At 42.3% G+C, this 20414-nt stretch overlaps 1 protein-coding gene and 1 pseudogene across 2 annotated transcripts; both read left to right on the top strand.

Annotated features, from left to right (window-relative positions):
* Positions 1 to 6301: 6301 nt before the first annotated feature.
* Positions 6302 to 6798, top strand: LOC307064880 (growth-regulated protein homolog beta-like; the record flags this gene model as incomplete). The annotated part of the gene is made up of 3 exons (XM_079721599.1): positions 6302 to 6392; positions 6487 to 6610; positions 6711 to 6798. The coding sequence occupies 3 exons, from the start codon at positions 6302 to 6304 to the stop codon at positions 6796 to 6798; spliced, it is 303 nt and encodes a 100-aa protein (XP_079577725.1).
* A 3895-nt stretch (positions 6799 to 10693) lies between these two features.
* LOC307056795 (AMMECR1-like protein) lies at positions 10694 to 11774 on the top strand (annotated as a pseudogene). Its single transcript has one exon. The product of its transcript is annotated as an AMMECR1-like protein (transcript).
* Positions 11775 to 20414: the final 8640 nt, after the last annotated feature.

The following is a 20414-nucleotide window of genomic DNA, read 5'->3' as shown; positions in this document are numbered from 1 at the left end:
TCTGGTCATCAAGATTTTTATGAAGATTGTAACTTTCCTAGCTGAAATATGTAACATATCACTGTACTTGATGTGTGTGCTGTGGTTTATAACTAATTTCTCAACTTCCTAAAGTTTGCTTCCACAATACAGGAAGCATCAAAGCAGGGTCATCATGCTGTTTCATGCCCATCACAGCCAAGTGTGATAAAAAACATTTCCACAGAGACATTTCCTCATTTCCTATATCTATTTCTTGACGTATTCTTTGGTAATTTTGGCATTTCTGTCTTTCTTTGGTTTATACTATATGTAATGTAATTTAATTACTTCTGTAAAAGTTTAAAAAACAATCTTAAGAAAATGGAAATATAAAGCTTATATTGAAATTTATTCTTTAGAAGCCTTGGAATAATGCCCAAATCTAATATATTAGTTGGTATTCAGAGTTAGTTGAAATGAATTTATATAATCATAGACTTTGAAACCACCAGGCTGTCTTTACTATAGGAATAGAAGGTAAGACTAGCTCTATTGCAGAAGAAAGTATGCGTGAGGAAGAACTTCATATTTAAGCTTTACCCACTACATGTCTTTTGCAAAACTGACCACAGTCTCTTGTATATTGTGTGTGCTTCATAAATGTCTTTTGATTTAATATTTTTGACGTCAAACGAATAGACTGTCAGATATTTCTTCAGCTAAAATGGGCTACTTGAGATTAGCAGAGAACTGCAATTTGGAGATCTGTAACCACGGCAAGCTGCGTGCAAGTCCCCACGTGGCAAAAAAAGAACACTTTTATAGATAGGAGAAGGAAGTTGGAGGGCCATGGTAAACAAAGAGTCCATGGATTGTCATTGATCATGTCCTTGCCAGGAAAGGAGTCTTTCTTCTTCCTCTTGGGCTCTGCTCTTGTCCCAGGGTGTGAGAGCTCCCCCTTCTGGTCTCTCAACTCTATTTAACTGAGGTTTCTGCTTATTAATCTTTTACAGTATCTACCACCCCTCATTTTCCGCACACTCTGTGAAGCTTTAGGTTACTCTAGCCTTTCCCCCTCCCCGTGTTAGATAGCTGATAAAGGTCATGGTGTAGTCCATGCAAGAGGGCTATGAAAACACCTTGAGGTGCATGTAGAGACTTCCCAATGGAGGCAACACCCAAACTGGGTCTTGATGGACAAGCAGAATCCTATGGGCACATGGCCTCCAGTGTCTGAGCCCTCCCACCTGCTCCTGCCTCAGTCTCTCCCCTCTCCTTGCTCGCAGAGTGAGCTCCAGCTGCATGAGCCACTTGCTCTCCCAGTATTCCCATGCTCTTTTTAATAGCCATGCCTTTGCCCATTTGGCCCTCTCCTGGAATGTTTTCCACCCCTCAGTGTTCCCCCTTTACCTGGAAAACTCCTTATCCTTAAGACTAACGTGAGTGAGCACTTCTTTCAGGAAAACTTGTCTGATGTTTCTCATAAAGCCACTCTATATAAGAGTTGCACTGGGTGTCCCTCCTCACTCCTGATACCTTGGGAATGGTTTACCATGGTATTTATCAAGCTTTCCTAAAAATTTTCTGTCTGTTGGGACTTCCCTGGCAGTCCAGTGGTTAGGACTCTGCACTTCCACTGCAGGGGGCACGGATTCAATCCCTGGCCCAGAGAACTAAGCTGCGGGGCAAAAAAAAATTCTATTTGTACATTCATTTCTCTTATTGCATTGGGAGTTAGAGGGTGGCAGAGTCTCCTATTCCTCTTTATATCCCCAGCACCAAACTTCATTCTCACCTTATAAATGCTGAGAAAATTATCATTGAAAATGCTGAAACAAATGGAGAAAGAAAGACATTAAATGTGAGTTGAAACACCCTCCTAGGTGTAAGATAAGTAAGATAACCAGCATAAGTGGAGTCAGTAACAAAAACCTAACTCAAATTAGCTTAATGAAGAGGAGAAGCATTTGACCTATGAAACTAAAAGATTGATGAGTAGATGTGATAAAACTTGGTGTTGCAGTTCAAAAATTCTCTTCCATAACAATCTCACTCCAGATCAGGCTGCTTTCTCTATGTTGGCTTCATTTTAGGCAACCTGTTCTCAAGCACTGGCAAAGCGTTAAGCTTCTGTTCTACCAGATATAACCCAACAGGAAGCAAGGGCTTTTTTTTTTTTTAAGCAATTTCTTGACAAAAAGGACTCCAGGGATTTATTTATTTATGGCTACGTTGAGTTTTCGATGCTGCACACGGGCTTTCTATAGTTGCGGTGAGCAGGGGCTACTCCTCGTTGTGGTGCGCGGGCTTCTCATTGCATTGGCTTCTCTTTGTTGCGGAGCATGGGCTCTAGGTGCGGGGGCTTCAGTAGTTGCAGCACATGGGCTCAGCAGTTGTGGCTCATGGGCTCTAGAGCGCAGGCTCAGTAGTTGTGGCTCACGGGCTTAGTTGCTCTGTGGCATGTGGGATCTTTCCAGACCAAGGCTTGAACCCGTGTCCCCTGCATTGCCAGGCGGATTCTTAACCACTGTGTCACCAGGGAAGTCCCCCAGGGATTTTGCTGACTTGGCCAGGCTTAGGTCACTCACCCACCCCTGCACCTATAGAGTGGCTGGGGGTTGGACCCAGACTGGAAGGACCAATACTACTTTCAGTCATCAGCTCACTTCTGGAGCTTTGGAGCAGGGTCACCCTACCTGAGCTACTCAGATTGGGAGGAAGAAAAGATGGTTCCCACAGGAAAACCAAGGTTTTGTAACCAGGAGTTGTGGGAAGGGGCTCAAGGCAGGCAGAAGTGACAAATGCACTAGAGACTGGACCAGGTGGATGACATTGACATTGGATGAAACGCTCTGGACTGAAGAAGTGGATGGATCCAGGGATTTAATGCTTCCAACATCTTCTTTCTTCTCCCCTCGGAGCCAGACTCATTCTACTCAAAGTAGTAATTGTGACAAAATAGGGTTAGCAGTTGTAGGCACAACTTCCCAAGGCCAGTGTGGGGAGAGCAGGACGGTATTGTCCATTCCTGCTGCTCCGTCATCTCGGGATACAGCAACAACTCTGGATTTTAAAGGCAGATTACATACTGCCAATCAAATCTGCAAGATGCGGTAAATATGGTAGCTCAAAATAAAATTTAGCAACCTGTGTTTTTATTTTAGGGTTGGCTCTATATTTTTAAAATTGGTGATTGTATTAGTTGAAAGTTTGGGCATATACATCTGCCATTCAGCTTATAAAATGAGTAGTTAGGGAGGATGCTTGTTAAAACAAGAAAGAACTGGATTATTTTAGTAGGTTTCAGAACACTATTGCTTTTTATTTTTTAAATTTTGTTTTGTTTTGTTTTGGCCACACCCTGCTCTTTGTGGGATCTTAATTCCCCAAGCAGAGATCAAACCTGCGCCCTTGGCAGTGAAAGTGCGGAAAGTGTGTAACAGTTAATTAACACATATTTTGTATGTGTATTATATATTGTATTCTTAAAATAAAGTAAGCTACAGTAAAGAAAATAGTACTAGGAAAATCGTAATGAAGAGAAAATACATTTACATTATTGTACTGTATTTATTGATACTGTAAGTTTAAGTCATGTTTATAAGATGAATCATCTGTCAGTACCTCCATCAATATTGTCTTATTTAATACAAAACACTATAGATGTTATACGTATTACTAACATGATTCATCAAAAATGAAAGATAATGTAAAAAAGAAATTTATATTTATTTCAGATATAATAATTAATTCACTAATAATGAAGAAGCAATATGATTGCTTTGTGGTAGCCTAGTGTAATTGTTACAATTGCTTCACAGTTGCCTAGCCTATACACTAATGAATGAACCATTATAACAATCTTATGGCCTATGGTATTACAGTCATATTCATAACATAGTATTAGAAATATTGTTAAATTAAAAAAATGTACCTGTGATTATAGCCTTATACACAGTTTCCCCAATTACGAAAGAGAAAGACATACGGTATGGTAATGCAATGAAGGTAATGTAATGAAAGCAAAGTTATAAAACAGAAAGAAAACTAACACATTAACTTTATATTAAATATCACTCACCTTATGCCTATGTAAGAACAGACTAACATGTACATATATTCTATACATTCTTGACATACCAAACTTTTTCTTAATTTTTTTGACATTTCTAGGCTATGTGGTTAGCCTGCAAGTTTTTTTCAAATTGTCACAAATCTCCAAAAATGTTTCCAATATATTTATTGAAAAACATCCACATATAAGTGGACCTGTGCAGTTCAAGCCCATGTTGTTCAAGCATCAACTGTATTCCAATTAAGAATCCCAGAAAAATAAAAAATAACAATAATATCTAAAAAAATTCTCAATTATTGTTGAGTTACTCATATTTTATAAACTTTAGATCATCTTTCATTCCCTACTCTTTAAAAAAAACTTTTTTTTAATTTCCTGTCCTTCTTCTCAGGACTGTACAGACGATTACTGACAAAAAATAAATGTAAAGACAAATCTTTATTTATAATCTAGTCGTTCATATTCTTTTCTAATAATCAAGATGGGACATCTTTACTTTTATTCACATTTTGTAGTTGAAATTACTAAAACTAGAATTATGAAATTACCCAGCAATTAAACTAGACGACACAAAAAAATTCATTCTAAGTTTTCTCTTAAGAAAAACAGAAACAAAAAAACAAAAAACAACATTTTATATTGGAGGAGTTTTTGTTTTGTTTTGTTTCTTTCAATAATTCTTTTCTCTTTGTACAAAGATTTTATTCCCAGGTTAGTTTCAGCTTAGTAATACAGAAAAAGCAATTTCTATTTTATTTATTTAAAAATTATTTATAGCATTTAATATGTACTGGGGTGTTCAAATGCTAACACATTTATTCATCATAACAACCTGCTGAAGTAGATACTACCCTTAATCTCCATTTTACAGATGAGAAACTGAGGCACAGACAGTTTAAATGTCATGCACCAGGCAGTCTGGAGCAGAGTTCTGCTCTGTGCCTCTACCCACCCCTGGAGCATCCCCTCCCTGCTCTTGCTTCCCACTGGGTATCCCCACACCTCTCACAGATCTGCATCCAGAATCACACCTAAACCATCTGAAACCTACCTGAGTATAATCCAACAAAGGACATTAAAACTAAGGGTGAAAAATAAACTACACAATAATAAAGTCTCCAGTTAACAGGCTGAAATGTCTTATTAGAAATTAGAAAAAAGTAAAATATGACAGCAATTACTTCTCTAGAGGGAAATCAAATCGCTGGAAGCAGAAAAGTCCACATAACATGGAAATGAAATGAGCTTTGTGATCATAAAACAAGCAAATGGTATTAAATTCACGATCTAGCTCTTAGATACTTCACAGGAACACATGTTTTTTGGTGCTTAGATGAGCAAAGGGTGCTACTCACACTAGGCATCCCCTCCTGATTCTTATGACCTCTTTTGTTCTTGGATAAAACTAGAAACTGTGTACCTGTGAGGCCAATGCAGCTTTCCCTCCCTGTTAACAGCTCCAAACGACCACCGGCTCCTTATTTCATGGATTAATCAACACCCTTTACACACAAAAAAGATGGTATTCATGGATTTACTCGAGCTCTGGAAGTTCCAAAATCTCACAGGGGAAAGCAGCTTTGTAGCATTGTGCCACTTTGTTCTAATTTAAACACTGAACTAAACTTTTGAACCTGGTCATCCCTTCACCACTGCGGGATGATATGACACCAGGTTTGATTGATTTGTGCTTGTAAAATACCAGGAAATAAGGGAACATTCTTATGCATAATTTGAGATGACGTGTTTTAACAGAGTGTATTTATGCAGACGTAAGTAAAATAATCAAACCCCAAGATACGTATGTGTAACACATGAAATATCAGTTCTTACTTTAAAATGTATATCTCAGAAATAACTAAAAAAAAAAAAAAAGAAAAGAAAAATCAGTTATCTCTGCCTCCCTCCTCCCTCGCCTTAATTCCCTCAGTCTTAACTACCTTTCGTCACGATGCCTGTTCTCCTCTAAGATGTGACACCATCTCCTGCAAGGCGACTCACTCACACTGCGGGGATTTCGGCGCAGAGACGACACCCCACCCCCACCCCGAAAGCGCGGATTACGCGGGAGGCCCGCGGGGCCGCGCCCTCCTTCCGGACCCGGGAACTACACTTACGTCGGGGAATTTCCCTGGCCCTGGGCTGCCAGCCCCTGTCCGATCGGGATAAAAGGGCTTCGCCCGGCTCGGGGAGCCACAGAATCCGCTCCGCCAGCCCTCCAGCCCGCCTTCCCGCCGCAGAAAGCGACCCTCCGAGCTGAACCCCATGGCCCGCGCCGCGACCCCCGCCGCCGCCCGGCTCCTCCGCGCCGCGATGCTGCTGCTGCTCCTGGTGGCCAATGGCCAGCGCGCAGCAGGTGAGACCCGGCGCCCGGCATCCCCAGGGCGGGACGGGGGCGGGTGGGGGCCCATCCCGGGACAGCCCCCTGACCGAGTCTGTCCTCCCCGCAGGGGCGCCTGTGGTCACCGAACTGCGCTGCCAATGCCTGCAGACCTTGCAGGGGATTCACTTCAAGAACATCCAGAGCGTGAAGGTGACGCCCCCGGGACCCCACTGCGGCCAAACGGAAGTCATGTAAGTGCCGCCGCTGTTGCTGTGCTTGTCACCCCCTCCGTCCCGACGACCCCACCCAGCCCCCAGCCCGACCTCACGTGGATTCTCCCTTCTCTCTGAGAGCCACTCTCAAGACTGGTCAGGAAGTTTGTCTCAACCCTGAAGCTCCCATGGTTAAAAAAATCATCAACAAGATGCTAAACAAGTGAGTTATGGTTTTTATTCACACGTGTGGCTAGAGTCAGGCATCTGCCTCCTTTTTTTGTTTTATCAGAACGGTTTAGCTGCAGGACTGAAAGTCATTATACTTTCACCATTATATTTGCTGTTAAGGTCATTAACCTGCTCTGGTATCAGAAGGATATTTCTAGTGCCTTCCATCCTCATCCGCCTCTCATGAGTGTGGGTAAATGTATGTTCCTAAAAATGAAGTAGATTTAGCCAACGATGCGAAAAAGCTTCCTACCCATTAAGGAACAGGTATTGTTTACCTCAGTCTCTCATGGGCTTCAGCCCTGAAAATAGAACCCTTGGTTTTGGACAATTCGGGTCTCTGAGGCTTAGTGGTGAAGAGCCCGGAATTTGTCGTGAGACCAACCTCTTCCACCCCAATGCGAGTCTAGATTCCACCCTTTATATTCCTATAACCCCAGGGAAAGTACTTACTCTCTTTAAGTATCAATAACATGGGGAAAATAATAATAGCTACTTCATGGAGTTTGCTATGAGGCTTAAGTGATGTTATGCATGTACTATTTTCAGCCCAATGTGGCATTATGTTGGGGCTTTTTGAAGATAATAATAAGATTGTGATCACAGGCTCCTTATTCCTAATTAAACAGCATCTAAGAGCCTGGCGTTTTCTGCCACACAGGGCAGCAGTGGTTTAGGTAGCAACCACTTGGTGCAGGGCTGTGAGGTCAACGTTTTGGGTCCTACTAACTACCCATTTTCTCATCACAGGAACAATGCCAACTGATCTAGAGAGCTGGAGAGAGCTTACTGGCTACTACTGCAGCCTTAGTGGAATCAAAGTGAAAGAAGAGAAACAAATAGCTCCTGGGGCCACCTGGACTGTGTCTAATGTTTTTGCCTGTTTCTTATGAGAGTTCTTCTATTTATTTACATATGTATTTATTTATTTATTTATTTTTCAAAGCCTGTATATTACTATTCTATCTAATATTTAAAGGTATGAATGTGTTTGGCAGTTCTCTGTACTGTTATTTTAAAAGGTCATTTTTACATTAAATCAAAGTTAGTTCAGTGCTGACTATTATTTATTTGAAGGTGATGTGTTTTAAATGTTTTTCATTCATAAAACTATTGTGGTTTATTTTTGGCTGGATACCACACTGTACCATCCATGGTGATGAAAGCTGGTGACAATAGCGGGGTATCCAAACAAATAGATCACTGTTAAGGTAGGGGAATGTATGTGTACATTTACTTTGTGTACTGATGAGAAGATTGTCAGTTGCTGACGATCTATTTATGGAAATAGTTTCACCATCTGGTCAACATTTCTGATGCTGAAACTTTAAAAATGACAATGTTCTAAATATCCCTTGGACATTTTATGTCTTCCTTGTTAGGCATAATGCCTTGTTTTGTGCTAATTATGCAGTATTTTTCTCTGTCTTGGAATAGAGAAGTTTAAATATTTATTGATGTATTTTTATAAATATCATGAAAATAAAGCCCTTTACAAAAATTTCTTGCTTAGGTTTCTTTTGTACTTCTTGAACTTTTTATTCCCCTCCTGCGTACCCAGCACTTGGATTTTCTATTGCTGCTGTAACAAATTATTACAAATTCAGTAATTTAAAAGCATACGGGGCTTCCCTGGTGGTGCAGTGGTTGAGAGTCCGCCTGCCGATGCAGGGGACACGGGTTTGTGCCCCGGTCTGGGAGGATCCCACATGCCGTGGAGCGGCTGGGCCCGTGAGCCATGGCTGCTGAGCCTGTGCGTCTGGAGCCTGTACTCCACAACAGGAGAGGCCACAACAGTGAGAAGCCTGCGTACCGCAAAAAAAAAAAAAAAAAAAAAAAGCATACGAACTTATTCTCTCACAGTTCTGGAAGTCAGAAGACCAAAATTAGTTCCACTGGACTAAGGTCAAGGTGTCCGCAGGGCTGTCTCCTTCTGGACGCCCTAGGAGGTCCTTCTGGAGTCAATGGAGAAGCCATTGCCTTGATCCTTTTAGCTTCCGGAGGGAATCTGTGTATCATAGCTCATGGCCATCTTCCTGTGTCTTCAAAGCCATCAACATAGCAAAGCCATCAACCTAACCTCTTCAGATCTCTTTCTAGGGCAGCAAATTTTGTCCCTACCCCAACAAATGTGTCTCTTTGCTGATTATTTTTAATAAACAGAAGATTCAAAAAGTTTTTCTTGTAACCTCCCTCTTAACTGCCTAAAAGAATTTAGATAAAGGACCTGCTCCTAGAATAGAGGTATCACCAGAGGTATCTATAAACAATGTGAGCCAGGGGTGGTGAGGGAAACTCTTTAATCAGGGACTAAAAATCAGAGTCTACTTTGTGCCCCATTGTCTCTGCCTGGGCCAGCAAATATTGTTTACCAAACATTTGCTTTTCCATCTCCAGGTAAATTGCTTTCCTCCCCTTTGAAGTCCCATTACCATTACCCCCAACATCCTCTCTTGTCTTTAGCTGAAGGTGGTATTTAAGGTGAGGGCTTTGGCTATTTTGGTGAAATAATTCAGTTTTCCTGGGTCTCTCCCATGTAGACATGCTATTAAACTTTTGTTTGACTTTCTCCTGTTAATCTATCTCACGTCAATTTAATTATTAGACCAGCCAGAAGAATTTAGAAGGGCAGAGGAAAATTTCTTCCTCCCTGACATTTTCTTTCTGTCCATCTTCTCTGTCACATTATCTTCTGTCTGATTCTGACTCTTCCTACATCCTTTTTGTAAGAATCTTTATGATTATATCAGGCCACCCAGGATAATACAAGATAATCTTTCCATTGCAATATCCTTAATTTAATCCCATCTGCAAAGTTGCTTTAACAATGTAAAGTAACATATTCACAGGTTCTGAGGATTAGGACAAGGATATCTTTGGGGAGTTATTATTCAGCCTTCTGAATTCAGGGTGCTTGAATTTCAGTGTTAAAAGTATTTTTGATTTGTTTAATAAAATGTATTTATATGAATTATAGGAGCGGTGTTGGAGATTGTGGGAGAAACCAGAATGGTATCAGCACTGGCTAATGTTCAATAAAAGCAACTACTGTTAATGTCTATAAGTTAAGGGGAAGCAGATATAGGTATTTTCTCCAGGCTGCTACTGGAAAGCTTCAGAGTGAACCAAAATATATTTATCATATATCTGGAGGTAAGATGTGAATGACCGGAAGAGCAGGAGGAAATTCTGGGTCTACATTTATCATTGGTCTTCTGGCTCGCTCTTGCAGATATCAACACATATCCTAGAGCAAGCAGAAATGGCAAGAGTGGGTATCCCATTAAGTTGTCTGGGGGAGTTTGGAGTACAAGGCAGCCCTCCACTGGGAACATCAAGGTAGGAAGTGGAGGACAGGAGTATTTGAGAGGATGGTCAAAGATTGATGAGCTCAGGAAAGAAATGTTCGCTGCATGAGCGTATCAGTCTTAGAACAGTATGACACAGTAGGACCATGTAACCTTGAGAAGCCACCAGGAAACAGTAATGGCAGCACTGCCTGAGGTTTCCTGGGCAAAGAAGCCAGAGCAGAAGAAGAGGAATGATGGGTGATCCCACTCACTGATTATGACTACTTATTTGAGAGTTCTCTTGGGATATCCTCAGGAGACTTTCAAAAATTGACAGGATGTGAGTCCTCCAGCTGCCCCGGGGAATTTAGCAGTTCTTTCCTACCGCTACCGCCGCCCCACCGCTTCCTCCTCCGCCCGCCCCCCGCCGGCCTTCTCGGCCCCGCCCCTTCCGCGCCGCGCGTCTGGCCCCCCCGCGGCCCGCTTCTCTCTGGAGCCCCCACCCAGGTGCATGGCTCCATGAAGCAAGAGGAGGAGGCAGAGCGCGAGAGGTTCCGTCTGTCCCGGCTGCGTCTGGGCCAGGAGGAAAGGTACAGGAAGAAGGAATGGAATCGGAAGGAAGAAAATTCATTTAGGAGACAAAATAGCTCCCCTCCTCTGTTATAGCTGTTCCCCTGGCAATACAAACTTTCTGCTTTCAGGTTCCGCAGCATTCCAGACCTCAAGCACTGGTTCAGGATGGGAAAAAGACACTGCGTCCCCCCACTGGAGCCCAAGCTGGCAGCAGGCTGTTGTGGGGTTAAGAAGCCTAAGCTGTCTGCAGGTGGGACGCACGGTCACGGGAGCCAGTCCACCGCCGTCTCCGGCTCCAGTGTGGGGCCTGTTCAGAACCACCAGCATGTGGACGGCGGCGGTGGTCTCGAGAACGTGTCGGACTTAACTCTGGGACCTGGAAACCCTCCCATCACACGGATGAACCCCGCATCGGGAGCGCTGAGCCCTCTCCCCAGGCCCAACGGAACTGCCAGCACCACCAAGAATCTGGTGGTGACCGCAGAGATGTGCTGCTACTGCTTCGACGTCCTCTACTGTCACCTCTACGGCTTCCCACAGCCACGCCTTCCTAGATCCACCAATGACCCCTATTCGCTCTTTGTGACGTGGAAGACAGGGCGGGACAAGCGGCTTCGTGGCTGCATTGGGACCTTCTCAGCCATGAATCTTCATTCAGGACTCAGGAAATACACGCTAACCAGTGCACTTAAGGACAGCCGATTCCCACCCCTGACCCGAGAGGAGCTGCCTCAGCTTTTCTGCTCTGTCTCCCTCCTTACTAACTTTGAGGATGCCAGTGATTACCTGGACTGGGAGGTTGGGTTCTATGGGATTCGAATTGAATTCATCAATGAAAAAGGCGTCAAACGTACAGCCACATATTTACCTGAGGTCGCAAAGGAACAAGACTGGGATCAGATCCAGACGATAGACTCCTTGCTCAGGAAAGGTGGCTTTAAGGCTCCGATTACCAGTGAATTCAGAAAAACCATCAAACTCACCAGGTACCGAAGTGAGAAGGTGACAATCAGTTACGTATCAGTTACGCAGAGTATATCGCTTCTCCACAGCACTGTTTCCAGAATGGCACTCTTCATGCCCCGACCCTCTACAATCATTACTCCTGACACACGGCTGCATGACCAGTCCCACCCCCCCGTGGCCACCAATGGCTATGACATCATTGGAGCAGATGCCTCCTCTTCCTGGTCCAGTTACTTTTATTACTGCACCATTTTATGATGCTAGCTTCCGTTGCCAAGTCTGCCTCCAGCCGACTGAGGGGGGCGGGGTTACATCGAATGAAACAGAACTTGAGGGGCCCAAGCCTTATCTCAGCCTTTCCTCAGTATGGGGTTCCGTTGGATTGGGGCTCCTCCATGACTAGTGAGAATTCCGTGTGGGTTCAGAAGACCTTGGCTGCAGGTGCCGCTGCTGATTTGCTGCCTGTGTGTTGGCCACTCAGTGGAAGCTGGAATTGATGGTCCATGAAGGCTTAGCCCACACACACCCCTGCAGCCTCCCCAGATCGAGTAGGTGTATTCCCCTGGCAGTCTGGGCAACGGAGACCAACAAGAAACGTTTTTAGGTTGTTTTAAATTCCTTTTTTTAAACTTCCAGTGTATTGCATACCACGGGTTGATCTCAACCTCCATGCTTCATAAGTGGACGCCATGTTAGGGTCGAACATGGGCACCCTGAGTCGTTTGCGGCTCCTGGACAGAGACCCACCTCGAGATCGGAAGCCCTCTGGATGGCGTTGTAGATCTCATTGCTCAGTTAGCCTCAAAGGTTTTAATTCTCATCCCACTATCGGTTGGATTTTCTGGCACTCTTCCTGCATCGAGTCTCCTGGTATTGAACAGAGCGCTGTGGTGTAGCCTGGTGAGGAATGGACTGGGATGCCTGCGGGAGGTCCTGATGGCATCGCTGCATGCAGTGTCGGGGAAGAGACCTCTTCCTTACCACCCGGCTACCTCACTCCTCTACTGGTGGCAGTGCCTATAGCTGGATCTAGGTTCTCAGAGGGCAGAGGTGTTCAGACAAGCACTTGGGTTGGGCTCTAGAAGGGCACGTCGGCATAGGAGAGAATCCAGGGCCTCTAAGCTGTTTTTCTGTTCAGGCAAACATCCTGAGAGACCTTTAAGCAGAGGAGTTCCTTTTTCTAGTTTGCCTGTAGAAGTGGGAAAACTGTTGCTGTTACAGTCCTTACAGGACTTTAGAACAAAGCTGTGTCATTAAACAAGGTGAATCTTTATCTTGTCTAACATGCCGGGAATCTTTACCCCACCATGGCAGAGTTCCAAATAGCTCATTTTATTCTAGGCCATTCATACTTTCATGTGGCATATTTCCCTTTCTCGTTGTTGCTGATTGCAAATACCTGTCAGCAAGTTTCTCCTCCTTCTTGCCTATTCTTCACTCATATGGTGGCAAAGTTCATAGATGCTGGGGACTTGGAAGACGCTTTGAAAACATGGTCACAGAGGCACTGCTGAAATGATTCACAGGAAGAGGTGGCCACTTGGAAGAAAGGACCCTACGGGTGATACACTGGTTTTCAACAACGTGTTTAGAGAACTCTTGACGCGGATTGGGTGTCAACCCAGTGAACACAATGTTTTGATTTAATTTATTTTTAATGTTTATGTGGTAGTGGTGTGGCTTTCTGAAATGGGCAGATGTTCAAGTCAAAGGGTCTTTGGAGTTTGCTTCTGCCAGGAACAGGGGAGGGGGAGCAGGGGCACAATCTGAGGAACGAAACACGTGCTGTTCTAGGCGTAGTTGTCTCGTTTCTTGAAGAGATGGGTAAGGGTGAGCAGGTGAGCTCGGCACCGTCCTCTGCTGTTGGCGAGGGTGCGGGACGGGCAAGGGAAGCGCCGGCTGACGTCTGGATGCGCGGGCTGGGCTGCACGCCGCCGCCTTTCCCTCGCGGTGTTAATGAAAACAGGCTTCCGAAGAGGAAGGGTTTGTTTCGTGATTTCCTGCTGCTGAGAATAATAAATGTCTTGTTGAAAATAAATGTGACGGCAGTTACTCTTAGGTGCCATGGATCGATGTCAGGGTGGTCAGCAGCTCTGGACTAAACCGCCCACCTCCAATTTGTACAACAGTATTGATACATAGGGCTACACTCATTCCTGTTCAAGTCTTCTATGTTGAAAGTTGTGTTTAATTTCTAAAGTTTAAAAAAAGCAAAAAAAATGGTGCTAAACTTTCACCCCTGAGCACGCTCAGTGAGACTGGTCATGCAAGCATTTTCAGTGCCATGCTCTTTCAAGCCTATTTCTTCTCGTAGAAATGTTGCCCTATTTGTCTTCCCCAATGTATAGTTTGTTTTTTATTTTATTGAGGGCGGGGTAGGATACCTGCCATTTAAGAAAATGAGCAGAAGATTTAAAAACCCAGGAAATGGGGGGGTGGAGATCAGTGCACAAGAATCGGGCTACTGAAGCCCCACACCACACTGACGAGGGCTCCGCGGGCTCTCTTCACTTTCTGGAGTGAAGAAGCCTGACTCCCTGCACATTCCCTCACGCCCCCATCCAAGCCCAGCAGTGGAGATGCTCTAGGTCCTCTTGCCTTGACGAGGGGACTCAGGAGTCGACCGAGGAAAACTGTTTGGCCCCGTGAGGAATGGCACTGTCAGTGTCCCGAATGGAGCCTAGTCAGGAAGTGGTCTGGAATTATACGGTCAAGGTTACCTCCTGAACATGTATGGCAGGTGGCTCTCAGGAAAAATACTAAGTCTGGATCATCCAAGTGGCAGCTTTGCATAGGGAGATGACAGCTCCGAACGGGAACTGACCTGCCTTCCACATGCTTGACCACAGCAGTGATGAGGGCAGCCAGTCCATGTAGGGGGAGTGGTGGGTTTAAAGAGAAGGGAAGGTTTTTCTGCTCGGTGTTTCCTTTGTCCATGGGGTGCTGAAGCTGAACAGTAACCACTGTTTTCAAGGAACCAGCCCCACCTTGGCTGGTTTGGTTCGGAGTTCGTTTCATCCCTAGCTGTGAGTGCCTTTTGGTCTGGAACGCTGGCTTGTCTCATAATACCCACAGCTAGGACATTCTCTCTGTAATTTCAAATTGTCCTTGTTCTCCATTAACTAAAAGAGAATGTCTGATCACTAGAGTTCGTCGGTGTTGGATTGTTTCCACTGTGAGGTTCTTAAACTTTTTCGCTTCATGATATTAAAGCAACTCATGTTAGAGACCCTTTCAACATGAAAGGTTTGTAGTTGAGACATTACATATATTTTATTGTTTATAATAAATATCATCTGTACAAAAAAAATTGACAGGTTGTGAGAGATAGGAGAGAAAGAGCTTTTGTAATAGCAAGATGGGGCAATGTTTTCTATGCTGCAACAGGAAAATTAGAAGGTAAGGGTCTTGTTTCATTCTAAGTTTCCCATAAAGCAGTCAGAGGTAAAGTCCCTTGTGCTAGTGCCTTGTTAAGTCCACCAGCTCACATTTGGGACTAATCTTCATCTATGTGTGTGGGACCCCGTGGAAACATTTTATCCTCTGCTTTCAGAGTGATAGCAGCAGGACTCTTGAATTGTGCCTTTTACTTTTAGCAGTCCTGTGAAAAGAAAATGAGATGGTCTGGGCAATTGTGAACAGATGAAGTGGACCTGCACTCATAGCACTGGGTTAGAGCTCAGAGAAATCTGCTCAATGGGCCACAAAACCTGCAAGGAGTGCATAGAACCACCCAGCCAGTGCCCTCGTAGAGGTGCCTAAACACAGAACAAGAGAGAGAGCCAGGGCTTCCCTGGTGGTGCAGTGGTTGAGAGTCTGCCTGCCGATGCAGGGGACATGGGTTAGTGCCCCAGTCCGGGAAGATCCCACATGCCGTAGAGCAGCTGGGCCCGTGAGCCATGGCCGCTGAGCCTGTGCGTCCGGAGCCTGTGCTCCACAACGGGAGAGGCCACAACAGTGAGAGGCCCGCGTACTGCAAAAAAAAAAAAAAAAAAAAAAAAAACAATGTTTATTATGATATTGGCAAATGATTTTTTTTTAATTTCTCCTTAATTATTTCTATCAATGTTGAATTGTTAATCCAATATTGTGGCCTGCTACACTGATTTAAAATATTAAACCAAGAGTTAGGAAGCATGACTGCCTTTATCTTCACTCAGAGTTTTGCTATACTTATCTCACATAGCTAATGCCTATGAAAGCCAAGTTGCAATGTCATATATTGACATTCAGGAATTTCTCCTGAAGTTGTTGAACATGTCCATTTAATACTTGAAGCTTCTTGCTGTAGTTGAAAAGAAATCATATAAGTAGGAATCATGAGGGGGAAAATAAGAACCTCTGAGAGTGGGATTTTCAGAGCTGAAATGCTTACAAAATGAGCTAGACTGAGAATATAGGCAATCAAAGCTTTGGGCATTATCCATATAAGGTGCAGGAAGAAACTGCTCAGTCTTTAAGGTCCCATTCTAGAAATTGTCATGTACCTTCTCCAAAAAACACCAAATATCTAACATGGGAACATGAGTAAGGTATGAACTAGGGTGTGTAGATTTAATTTTGAAAGGGAAGAATATCCTCATTAAGCAAAGATACATGGTTAGTAGTAAGGATACATGGATAATTCTAGATAATTTGGAAGTGCCTTACATACTTGGACATTCAAAAGATGCAGTATGACTTAACAGATTTTAAAAGTTTTTTTAAATTGTACAATATATTGTAGATATAAAAGATTGTATAAAACATTTTATAAAACATATCTATACATTTTAATATATACAATATAAAAGATTATATAAAATAATATATGTGTATGCATATGTATAAGTGTGTGTGTGTATACATACATACATTTACAGCTTTAGGAAGAGTAACAAAATGAACAACTGTGCTCATTTCCAAGTCCAAGACATGAAACATTACCAGGATACTGGAAGCCCTCTGTGTACCCATCTCAAATCTCATCCCTCTCCCTCCGTGTTTGCTTTGCCCCTCACACACACCGTAACCCTCATCTTGAACTCAGCATCAATAATTTGTCACTTATTTTTATAAGTTTACCACCTATGAGTGAAATCCTAAACAATTCTTTAGATTTGTTGGTTTTTGAACTTTTAATAAATGAGATAATGTGTAAATATGACTTAATTCCCTCACTTGGCAATATGTTTGTGAGTTTAATCCAGGCTAATTTATGTTTACAGATGACTGCTGTTGCACTTCATGACAATACCAAATTTGGGTTGCTTACAGTTTGCTATTATGAACAACGCAGCTCTCAACATTTTTGTGCTGGTCTCTAGCTACACATGTGTAAGAGATATTCTAGGATATATATGTAGGAGGGGGATTACTGGCCCAGAAAGTATACACATCTTCAGCTTCACCAAATAATATTATTGGGTTGGCCAAAAGGTTCGTTCGGGTTTTTCTGTAAGATGTAACAGAAAAACCCAAACGGACTTTTTGGCCAACCCCAAAACCATTTTTCCTAATGGTTGTACTGATTTATTCCACCCACAAGCAATTCATGAAAGCACCTCTTCCTCTACCTACTGGCCAGCACTTGGAATTGTCAGACTTCTTAAACTATTGACAATCAAATTATTATATAATGGTTTCTTATTGTGGCTTTAATTTGCATTTCTCTTATTACAAATGAAATTGAATATCTTTTCTCATGTTTACAGGCTATTTGCATTTGATCCTCTGTGAAATTTTATTTCTTTTGCCCATTTTTTCTGTTATTCCCTTTGCTATTTCATACAACATTTTGAAAAAACATACATTTTTGTGTACTAACCATTTGTCCCTCATATGTGTGGCAAAAAGGTGTATCTGTGGGATTTTTTAAATAACTTTTTTATAATGTAACTTTTTTTTCTTATGGCTAGTCTCTTCTTAAAATCATAAAAATATTCTTTTGTGTTACCTTCTAAAAATTGGGTAGTTTTATCTTTTATATTTAGAACTCAGAATTGATTATCCTCTACAATGTGAAGTAGAAATTCAATTTTATTTTTCACATATAGATAACCAATTGTCCCAGCATTTATAGAAAAGTCCACCATTTTCCAGTCTCTGTCATAAATCAAGATAAGTACATGTATGGGTTTGTTTCTAGACCCTGTTGTTTTCCTCAGGGGTCAATATGTTTATACGTACACAAGTGCCATACCATTGTAATGACTATAGCATTATAAAAATTCTTGATAAGTGGAAAGGCAAGCCCCCAACATTATTGTTCTTCTTTAGGAGTGTCTTAGCTCCTCTTAGTTCTTTCATATACATCTTAGAGTCAGCTTGTCGATATGGGAATTTTGAATAAAAGTACATTGAATTGGGCTTCCCTGGTGGCGCAGTGGTTGGGATTCCGCCTGCCGATGCAGGGGACACGGGTTCACGCCCCGGTCCGGGAAGATCCCGCATGCCGTGGAGCAGCTGGGCCCATGAGCCATGGCCGCTGAGCCTGCGCGTCCGGAGCCTGTGCTCCACAATGGAAGAGGCCACAACAGTGAGAGGCCCGCATGCCACAAAAGGGAAAAAAAAAAAAAAGTACATTGAGTTAATAGATCAGTTTGGGTAGGGGTAATTGATGCACATTTAAAACAGTAAATCTTACGTTTTGTGACCTTAATATGGTCCATAAAATAACATTTAAATTTTTTCTTCTTGCACATGATTTGTTAAACTTCTTTCTAGAGACTTTTTTTTAATCTAGGTGCTATTGTAAATGGTGTCTTTAAAACTGCATTTGCTGATGTTTCTTTATTATTTTTGTATCCATCAGCCTTCTACTTACGTATCTGTAAATTATTTTGCATTTCCTACATAGACAATTATGTCATCTGCTACTAATGGCAGTTTTATCTTTTTCTAGCCTTCCTGCACAGGTTAAAATTTTCCACACAAGCTTGAATGTAAGTGATTATAGCAGGGTCTCATGTTTTGTTCTCAGTAAACCTCTTACATCACTAAGTATAGTATTTATTATAGATGTTTTATAGCTTTATGAGGTTAAAGAAGTAACCTGCTATTAATGATTTCTTAAGAGTTTATTTTTAAATCACAAGTTAATATTGAATTATATTATTTTTAAATCCTGGAATTTCCACTCTGAGTTCAAACTATGGTGACATGGTCACATCTGAACCTAATGAACTCTGAGGATGCCTAGAGATGCAGGTAGAGACCTGTGGTCTATGAAGAGCAGTTGACAACTTCAGAATTAATTTAATGGGAACTTAATTAGGACACAGAATACTTTCTTGTGATTTGGGCAACATATGCTCTCCCTTCCCAATAATAAGTGAGATCTTAGATTTTAAAAGCAGAAAAACAAACAAACAAAAATAGACCAGAGAGACTGCCAGAAATACAATGCTAAATGATATATGGTAAATATTCTATGGTGGCAGCTTGGAAGATACTTGTGTAGATTACCGAACCTAACACAGAACCTTGTACATAGAATTACTTGTATTATGTACATACTACCTACATAATAATAAATGCTTTCTGACTTGCTTATTGTTGAAAAAGTCTACATTACATTTTTTTTAAAGACACCAATTGTACTTGAACATTTGTTTATTTATTTATTTACTTATTTATTTATTTTTGGCTGTGTTGGGTCTTCTGTGCAAGGACTTTCTCTAGCTGTGGCAAGCGGGGGCCACTCTTCATCGCGGTGCATGGGCCTCTCACTATCGCCGTCTCTCTTGTTGCGGAACACAGACTCCAGACGCGCAGGCTCATTAGCTGTGACTCATGGGCCCAGTTGCTCTGCGGCATGTGGGATCTTCCCAGACCAGGGCTCGAACCCGTGTCCCCTGCATTGGCAGGTGGATTCTCAACCACTGCGCCACCAGAAAAGCCCCTACATCACATTTTGACTGACATAATTTCTAGTCAGTGGTAGAAAACTGTGGTAGTACATACAGAACACTGTATCCTAAATATGTGGTTAGTGTGATATCTGAGACAAATTTGTTTTGAAATACATGTATTTTGTAGTTGTTTTTGAAAGCTCAATAAAGAACATTAATATACCTTAGAATTTTAAATAAACCATTTTTTAAAGGTAGTGCTCCCAGTTTTAGTAATCCAAATAGTCTCCTTTTAGTGTCACAGTGAAAGATAGAAAATTTGCTTGGTTCCTGAGGGTGTATGGGTGATGATCATTATCAAAAAGAGAAAGACAGGTACAGTATATTCCAAGGTGTCTTGAGGCAAAATTTTTTCTTCTTAAATAGGTTGATATTTAAACAAAAGTTCTGCTATAGATTTGAATTACAACTCTACATTTTATGGAGTGTGGGACCTGTTATCCCTGCTAAGTGATTACTATGGTTATAAGTTGTCTTATGCAGATCGAAACATAGGTATATTGACTAGGAAAAATTTTGAGCAAAACTTCCTCCCTTCTCTTCTCCCTTTGGAGGAAATCCTTGAACTCCAACACAGTGTTGCTAAAGGTTCAACTTCCAGCACATTTGACAAATCACTGGGTAGAAATGGAATAATGAGAACAAATTTTGAGATAAGGATTGAAGAACAAGTATGCATTGGGGAGGTGCAGGGAAGGCCAGCAGAGAAGTGTACAGAAACAATATCCAAATGGGAACAACACCAGTAAAGCAGGCAGTGTTAAGCCAGGTGCCACACCAGGACATCAGCTGAGCTCCTGAAGCAGGTTCTGTTGGAGGAGGATCTGAGTGATGTACCTCCATGGCCATCAGAGACAACAAGCCTCAGATTCAGGAACCCAACAAAGTATA

Source organism: Hyperoodon ampullatus (assembly GCF_949752795.1).
Source record: "Hyperoodon ampullatus genome assembly, chromosome: 1".
Taxonomy (NCBI): domain Eukaryota; kingdom Metazoa; phylum Chordata; class Mammalia; order Artiodactyla; family Ziphiidae; genus Hyperoodon; species Hyperoodon ampullatus.
Note: the sequence above shows the minus strand (reverse complement) of the source record. Positions and strands in the feature narration are given on the sequence as shown.